We start from the raw sequence: 9,482 nt of genomic DNA, 5'->3' as shown, positions 1-9,482 counted from the left end.
CCCAGGTACCTGAAAACATTTTGGGAATTGGGTTGGTAACAGGAACTTCTATCACAACACCATTTGGCAAATTTGCTTTTGGCATTAGGAAGGTATCTATTCTGGCTGGAAGGCAGAAGAGGAACCTGTAACTACCAAGTAGTAGTTACCCAGCAGTATCATATCCTGGAATGGCATAAGGAAATCAGTGAGACAGTTGAGTCCCTTTTAAACCTGAGGCTTCTTTGTCCTGTCTCATCCCCTTATAATAGCACTGTTTGGCCAGTTTGGAGACCTGATGGTTCATAGCCAATGACCATTGATTATTGCCAGTTAAATAGGTTTGGCCCTCTGCTGGCCACAGCTGGTCCAGATGTTGTGACCCTGAATGAGGGTCTTTCTAGCAGGACTGACATTATTATTGATTTGGCGAATGCTTTCTTCTTCATCCCTGTGGCTGAGCAGTCTCGGGGTCAGTTTGCTTTTACATGGAATGGCCTTCAGTTCACCTTTACAGGACTTCCACAGGGATATGTCCATAGACCTACAATTTGCCATAGTGTGGTGGCACAGGATTTGCTCTATCGTTAGAGTAGCTCATTCTATAGTTGATGTGCTACCGTGGGGATCCTCTAAAGAGGAGGTTTCTGACACCCCTAATACTTTGATTTATCACATGCAATTGAGGGAATGGGAAATTAACTCAGACAAAATACAGGGCCCAGCTACGGCTGTTCATTTTCTGGGTTTACCCAAAGACAATTCCTGATGTCAGAAATAAGATCCTAGACGTAGCGCCCCTTATGACCAAAATAGAACCCAATCTTTGTTGGCCTTCAGGGATAACTGGCGGCACCATGTACCCCATTTGACTAAGCTCCCCCAACTCCTGTACGCTGTGACCAGGAAGAAATTTAGTTTGGGGCCCCGAGCAAGTCAGCTGTTAAGGCCATAAAGGAGGCCGTCGCTGTGACCTTACCCAGCTCCTCATTGAGAGGGCCTCCTCTTTGAACTGTAAGTTTCTTTTAAAGATGTTGTGACTGTCTGGAGCCCGAGGCAGCAGTAAGGAGGAAGGAAAATGTCTCTGGGTTTCTGTTACCCAAAGCTGCCACCAGACACACTGCATTTGAGAAACAACCTCTTGTCTGCTACCGGGCTTTGATGGAGACTGAAACACAGATGAGAGATCCTTAGCATTGTAAATGCAAATGTCCTGAGCACACATTGATAAAATCATATTAATCGGCTGCAACAATAGGCTTTGCTCATAAATTAAATGAAAATTGATTTTAAAATCCTAAGAACCTTCTACAGGGGCACAATTCAGAGCATCCTGACTGGCTGCATCTCTGCCTGGTATGGGAACTGTACTTTCCTCAATCTCAGGACTCTGCAGAGAGTGGTGCAGATAGCCCAGTGTATCTGTAGATGTGAACTTCTCACTTTTCAGGACATTTACAAAGATAAGTGTGTAAAAAGGGACCAAAGGAGCATTGGGGACCTGAGTCACCCCAACCACAAACTGTTCCAGCTGCTACCATTTGGGAAACGGTACCACAGAATAAAAGCCAGGACCAACAGGCTCCGGGACAGCTTCTTCCACCAGGCCAACGGACTGCCTAATTCACGCTGATAAAATTGTATTTCTATGCTATATTGACTGTCTTGTTGTACTTACTATTTATTTACAAATTACTATAAATTGCACATTTAGATGGCGACATAAGGTAAAGATTTTTACTCATGTATGTGAAGGATACAAGTAATAAAGTCAATTCAATTCAGGTGTATTTGTCTTTGGTGGAAGTGCTATGAGCAGCTGGGCTTCAGGCCTTTTCAGTTTATATTTCAAATTTACAGCATTTGCAATTTTTATTTTGTATTCCCGTTTTATAGGTAAGGTCTGTAAACCGTTGTATCCATCAAGAGGATCCTGTCCCAAGTCCAGTAGCACTGGGGTTCAGTAACACTAGGCCAAATTCAAAGATTTTTGGTCTGCTGAAATGCTCTTGTGATTAAGCACAAAATGCGCTTTAAATATACTAAAAAAAACCGCAACCAACAATGTACACCTTTTTGCTGGAATGAAATATTAGCATCCCCACATTGAAACTATTACTTTAACCATATGTTGCATTAATTTCCATTCTTCCATTACCACTGCCTTATTTTGATGGAAGATTATTTCCCCGAAATCTGTGCTCTTTTTTTCCACCCGTGTGCATGTTTGGCAGCGTAGTTTTAATCAAAGGTATGCAGATACTGGCCCATCTGCCCAGAATTTTTAAATAATAAATGCAGTGTTAATGCGCAAGTGTTATCATTGCAATATTAAACCACTTACTACCCGAGCAGTGTCCTCTGTCACCCCCCACGACCCCGTCTCTTTGGTTCAAATGCCAAACTACGCTTCCTCCACTATCTCAAAATTCTATAATTTGTTTTACTACTTGCAATCGAATCTTTCTCTTAATTCTATCAAGCATTTTTTTCGTAGCCTGTTTTGCTGCTCAGTGATAGCACCGCCTCTAATTCAAAGCGCCGCACATTCGGGGCAAGAGATTCTGGAAATGTTGGAAATCTTCTGCAATACATAAATTGCTGGAGGATCTTAGCAGAAGAAGTCGCTTTTAAGGAGGGGAATAAACAGTTAACGTTCAGGATGAAGGGTCTCGGCCCGAAACATGGACTGTTTATTCCCCTCCATAGATCCAATCAGACCTGCTGAATCCTCTGGGATTTGGAACACGTTCCCAATTCGGGAATTGTATCGTCTACCCGAATCTACCAATTGAACGACGAATGCGCATGCGTGTGCCCGGATTTCCCTATTGGACGACGATTGCGCATGCGTGACGTTGTGCGCCTGGCTGGCCGGTGGAAACATGGTGTCGAGGATCCCTCTGTGTTAGCAGAGCGGAAAGCCGCGAGGGAGAGTTAAACTGAGAACGGCGAGGTCGAGGAAAGTCTGGTTGGGTGTGGGGGACACGCTAACTGGAAGGCTGTAGGAGCTAGAGTCGAACTGGGCCGCCATGTCGGTGTTTCACGATGAGGTGGAGATCGAGGATTTCGAGTTCGATGAGGAGACGGAGAGCTATTATTACCCGTGTCCGTGCGGGGACAAGTTCGTCATTAGTAAGGTACTGACTGACCGGTTGTTGTAAGATTACAACTGATGTCAATACTTCTCAGTATTCATGTAAGAGGGTCGTCAAATCATGAGATGGGAATAGGGTTAGGCCATTCTGATGTCAGGTTGTGATTGAACCCATTACCGTATCTCTGCCCTGAACCTCTTACCAATTAAGAAGCTATACAAAATTCCCTAAAAGTGGCGTCACAAATAGATAGGGTCGTAAAGAGAGCTTTGGGTACATTGGCCTTTATAAATCAAAGTATTGAGTATAAGAGTTGGAATGTTATGGTGAGGTTGTATAAGGTATTGGTGAGGCCAAATTTGGAGTATTGTGAGCAGTTTTGGTCACCGAATTACAGGAAGGATGTTAAGGTTGAAAGAGTGCAGAGAAGGTTTACAAGGATGTTGCCGGGACTTGAGAAACTGAGTTACCGAGAAAGGTTGAATAGGTTAGGACTTTATTCCCTGGAACGTATCAGAATGAGGGGAGATTTGATAGAGGTGTATAAAATTATGATGGGTATAGATAGAGTGAATGCAAGCAGACTTTTTCCACTGAGGCTAGGGGAGAAAAAAAAAACTGGATGTGGGTTAAGGGTGAAAGGGAAAAAGTTTAAAGGGAGCATTAGGGGGTCTTCACACAGAGAGTGGTGGGAGTGTGGAATGAGCTGCCAGATGAAGTGGTAAATGCAGGCTCACTTTTAATATTTAAGAAAAACACAGGTACATGGATGAGAGGGGTATGGACGGATATGGGCCAGGTGCAGGTCAGTGGGACTAGCCAGAAAAATGGTTCGGCACAGCCAAGAAGGGTCAAAAGGCCTGTTTCTGTGCTGTAATGTTTTATGGTTCTATCATCCTCCGCTTGAAATATATTCAATGACTAGACATCCACAGCCCTCTGTGGCAATACATTCTACAGATTCACTATCATCTGCTGAAAAAAAAATCCTCACCTCAGTTTTGAGGGGATGCCCCTTTAGATTCCTATTAAAGCATCCAGTCTATCCAAGCCTTTCAGTATACTGTAGGTTTCAGTGAGATAATCCCTCTTGTACCTCTGAACTCTATTGAGTACAGGCCCAGAGATAGCAAAGTCTACTCATAAGTCAAACTTTATTCTTGTAAACCTCTGGAAAGAACTCGCTTCTCTGTCACCAGAACATCTTTTCTTAGATGCATGGCCCAAAATTGCTTATAATATTCCAAATGTGATCTGACCAATTTCTTGTAAAGCCTCAGCAGTATATTCTTCATTTTGTGTTCTATTCCTCTGGAAATGAATGCTGATGTTGCCTTTGCCTCCATTAGTGCCAACCCAACTTGTAAGTTAATGTTAAGGCAATCCTGAGCCAGGACCCCTGTATTGCTCTGCATCTCTGATTTCTGAATTCATTCCCATTCAGAAAGTAGTCTCTGCTTTTTTCTTTAACCAAATTGCATAACCACACATAAGCGCTCCAGTTCTTCTGGAGACTCGCTTCTGTACAATACTACTTGTCCCTCCACATATCTTGATTGTGTACTTGGTTACAGTCCCATGATCAGTTCCTTCACCAGTCATGTGTAAAATGGCTTGATTTGTGGATGGCACAAACTAGGTGGCATTTTGGGTTGGGAAGAGGATGCATATGAGGTTCTGTCGGATATAGAAGGATGGAGTCAATGGGCATAGACATGGTAGATGAATTAAAAATGTAGAATTGTTAGAAAAATTGAGCTTACACATTTGATAGATATTACTTAATGGTGCAAATGGTTATGTTCTAGCATGATCAAATAACCAGAACTTGAGAAGTTCAATATCCTAATGGGTTAAAATGTTGAGGGAAAATTAAGGTGAGGAAACAATAGGAGGAATTTGAAAACAATGAGAATTTGTAAGGAGATATACTTTACATTTTGTGTACTCCTTTCCTTCAACTTTCCTGTGTCTTGAACACTTAAGAAATGTAGTCTGAAATAGAATTGGGATTTTCAGGTCATTTCAAGAACTTGATCAAGGTTAGTTGATCGTTGTTGCTTAACAAGTGGTATTTTGCAGGAAGATCTGGAAAATGGAGAAGAAGTTGCAACATGTCCAAGTTGTTCTTTGATTATCAGAGTCATTTATGATAAAGTAAGTTGACATTTATTAATTGTCAGAGCTCTACCTTTGATAAAAAAAATTGTACCGGTAATTGGCTCACTCTGTTTACATAATAAACACATGTAACTCCATCAATTTGTTTAAAACATTTCAATAATTAGAGGAAGATGATGCAACAAATAAAATGATCAGAAACTTGTCTGATATGTTCAGTGACGCATCAGAAGCTGTGTGTGATTTGATAAATGCAGTAATGATGTTCTTTGTCCAAGCTTCATTGGAGAATAACTTAAATCCCCTTGCTTATTGAGTAAGGGTACACAGATACGTGCATACTTAGATTGCGTCACAGTCTTTTGCCATCAATAGATTAAGTAGTTGCATACATTTTGAAAATAATAACCTATATTTCACAATTCAATTTTTTCAGCAGTATTAGGGAAAAACATTTCCAACAACTTCCAGCAAAAATTCAGATTATTTTGCTAGGTAAACTTCCCCTCAGTTGATCATTATTTGGGTCGCATGGTAGTGTAGTGGTTAGCACAGCGAATTACAGTAGGAGTGATTCAGGTTCACTTCCTTCCGCTGTCTGTAAGGAACGTGAGGAGTTTCGCCCTGTGATCGTGAGGGTTTCCTCTGGGATCTCCAATTTCCTCCCACAGTCCAAAGGCCTACCGGTTTGGTAGGTTAATTGGTCATTGTAAATTGTCCTGTGATTAGGCTGGGGTTAAATCAGGGGTTACTGAAAAGTGACTCAAAGGGCCGGAATGGCCTACACTGCGGTGTATCGCAATAAATAAATACATTTGACCCATTACCATCCCCCTATATTCTGTGTCACCATTTCATTTGACATCTAATTATGTTCCTATCTAGACAACCAAAGACCTTACATCTTGTACACTTTTTTTCCTTCCCTTGATTTTTCTGTGCTTTAAATATTGTTAAGAAATATAGTTTGAAGTAGAATTAGGGTTTTTCAGGTCATTTCCAGAACCTGATAGCAGTAGCAAAAAAAGTTTAGTTGATTATATTATAAATTTCCATTGTATGGCTGGGTGGCAGGAAAATATGGTGATTAGGGAGTGTGTTGCAGAGATACAAGAAGGAAAATAAGATTACTGTTGATGGGTCCTTGAAGGACACTGAAGATGTGCTGAACCTGTTTCTGGGCTGTTTGGTTCTTGGACATCTCTATAAGATGTGTTGAGATTTTCCTTGCTGTGACTTGAGAAACTCAAGTGAGCTTTGTTCCTATGGTTCCTTCTGAAATTCTCATTACGTGGAGTCCCAGAAACGCTGTAGATTTCTTGTTTTCCAGCAACTGATTTTAATTCCAGTTCTGCTTTTCTGAATTAAAATAAATTTAATAAATATCCTGGAGATTGCATAAAATGTAAAATAAATTCTGATAACCTCTGCCAAATTAATAAAGTTTGTTGTAATGATATAAATTTGAATTGTCTTGTTCTTTAATGTACTTTCTTTAGGATCAGTTCATGTCTGGAGAATTAGTGGAAACAGTGACCACGGATAAATTGGAGAAATTGAAATGCTGATTTTGAAGAGGCTGTAGTTGACTATGCTTTTTTAAGGACTGGCCACTGGATTATGAATCAAGACGTACATGAAAATAAATTACATTAGTCAATGCAGGAATTGACTGGATTCATGTATACATTTGCTATGCAAATTACATGCAATGACACATCGTACAATGTATATTGCATAACAGTTTTATAATATGATTCTTCAGAAGTTTACACTTTTGAGTTGGGGTGAAACACTAGGTCAATAAATTTATGACTGGGGCTTTCCCAGCAGAAAACTGGAAACAATGGTTTGGTTCTTGTTTCTGGATATCATTTTAGTTTTGTCAAGATGTTGCTGAATTAAGTTTTTAAAATTAAAGGTGTGCTTCTAGAGATGATCAACTATTATTTTATACAGGAAGACAAACTAAACCCTTTGACTTTCTTTGGCTGAAGCAAGTTCAGCAGTAAATTATTGCTCCTGAATGTGTTCATAAAACGTGCAATTATATTTATTTTAAAGAATTTGCTTTTGTGGAAAGTTAAAATGCAGACATGAAGTAATGATTTATTCAGTAACGTTTGATATATGCACAAATCTTTAAATTGTTTATTGAAACTTTAAATAAGTATTTGGTGGTATAGTACTTGTTGCTGTTGCATTGGCCTTGTTGGTTCCTGAACTGACTTCAAATTATAAAACACCTGTATAAAAGACCTACTGCTCATAGATCTCTACTTCAAAGAAAATGTTCATGGTGATCATGCATAAGAATAAATGTAATACTTTTGGCTGCTGTCTCTAATTTTTTGTATTTAAGCTTTGATTGTTTTATGAATTTACCTTTACCCTGATTTTTTTAAGTCAATACTTAGAGTACAGTATATTACAATAGGTAATTGTGGCAAGCTCTACTGATTGAAAGTTAAAATGGCATTGCGCAAATACTGCTTGGAAGCAGACTTGGAATGTGTTTAATACATGAATTGTTAAAAATTGTTTTACGCAGTATTTTAGTAAAAGAAGCTGATTTATTAGTTTGGGTTCCTTTTAGGAAGTGGTACCAGTCAGTCATATAAAAACACTGACTCTGCTATAGAATTGTGTTGATGGGAAAATTCAGAGTTTAATTTGTCCTTGATTTCACTTGTCAGTCTCGTATTGTTCCCCTCCTGTGAGTGCAGGGGATGCAGCAATGATTTATCGAGCTAATTCTTGGAATAGCAGGACTGACAAATGAATGGAGATTGGATCGATTAGACATGTATTCATTAGAGAATGGAAGAAAATCCTGGTGCTGCTGGAATAATCTATAGCAAGGCTATTCACAATGGTGAGAGTCCAGACTTGGAGGTTACAGCTTTAAGTTATGGGGCAAGTGTGATTTGTACTAAGAAGAGATTTTTTTTCTAGCCAGTGTTCAGCCTGTGGGGTGGTGGGGGGAGGGAATCAATTGCAGAAGGTAACTGAGGCCAAATCATTAAATATGTTCCAGAAGAGTAAGTTAAGTACAGTTATGGTATTGCTAAAGGCATCAGGAGATATTGGGGGCAGGGTGGAAGAAGGAATAGAGTATTGTATTTGGATGATCAGCCATGACTAAATTAAATGGTAGAGCAGACTCTTAAGGGGCTAGATGATGTCTTACACTATAATTTTATTTTTCTTTTTGTTTTTCTCCTCAATTGATCTTTTATTTATTTACTTGACCCAATACTGTTAAGCATAGTACAGTAAAGGCCCTTTGGCTCATTATATTGTACCAACTTTTTAACCTACTCTAGATCCAATCTAGGCCCTCGCATATAGTCCTCAATTTTTCCTCATCCATGTGCTAATCTAAGAGTCTCTTATCCTTAATGTGTCTGCCTCTACCACAATCCCGACAGCATGTTCCACACATCCACCACTCTGTTTAACAAAAAAACTACCTTGGGCATTAACCATTTCTGCCCTTGGAAAAAGATGAAAGGTGTTCACGCTATCTGAAACTATACACTTCCATAAAGTCTCCTCTTATTTTCCAAAGAATAAGCCCTAGTTTACTTAACCTATCCTCACCTGACATGCTCTCTAATCCAGACAGCATCCTTATAAATCTTTGTGCACACTGTCTAAAGCTTCCACATCTTTCTTCTAATGAAGTGACCAGAACTGAAAATAATCCAAATATGGTCGTCAGTTTTATAGAGCTACAACATTACTTCATGGCTCTTGAATGCAATGCCTGATTAATGAAGGCCAATGCACCATATCCCTCCTCAATCATCCTATTAACTTGCATGGTAACTGAGGAATCTGTGGGTATGTATCCTAGACAACTCTGTTCCTCCATGTTGCTAAGAATCTTGTCATTAATCCGGTACTCTGCCTTCAAGCATGACCTTCCAAAAGTGTATCACTTCACACTACCAGATTGATCACTGTCTGCCACCTCGCAGCCAGGTCTGCATCCTACCAATATCCCATTGTAGCCTGCAACAACATTCTATGCTATCTCCAGGACCACTGGACTTCATTACATCTGCAAACTTACTAACCCTCTCTTGCACTTCCTTAGCCAAGTCATTTATAAAAATAGAAGCAGGGGTCCCAGAACAGAACCCTGCAAAACACCACTGGTCACTGACCTGCAAACAATATGCTTCATCAACTGCTGTCCCCTGTCTTTTGTGGCAAGCCAATTCTGAATCCACACAGCCATGTTTCTCTGGGTCCCATGCCTCCAGACTTTCTAAATTA

The 9,482-nt window shown here is 39.9% G+C and overlaps 1 protein-coding gene across 1 annotated transcript; it reads left to right on the top strand.

Moving 5' to 3' along the window:
- The first annotated feature begins 2,824 nt into the window (after positions 1-2,824).
- dph3 (diphthamide biosynthesis 3) lies at positions 2,825-7,578 on the top strand. Its single transcript, XM_073043545.1, has 3 exons — positions 2,825-3,119; positions 5,160-5,234; positions 6,698-7,578. Exons 1-3 carry the CDS (start codon positions 3,012-3,014, stop codon positions 6,764-6,766), a joined length of 252 nt encoding a protein of 83 aa, XP_072899646.1. The 5' UTR covers positions 2,825-3,011; the 3' UTR covers positions 6,767-7,578.
- Positions 7,579-9,482: the final 1,904 nt, after the last annotated feature.

The sequence above is a fragment of the Hemitrygon akajei genome, chromosome 4 (assembly GCF_048418815.1).
Source record: "Hemitrygon akajei chromosome 4, sHemAka1.3, whole genome shotgun sequence".
NCBI lineage: Eukaryota > Metazoa > Chordata > Chondrichthyes > Myliobatiformes > Dasyatidae > Hemitrygon > Hemitrygon akajei.
The sequence above is the reverse complement of the archived record's forward strand: the minus strand, read 5'-3'. Positions and strand labels throughout refer to the sequence as shown.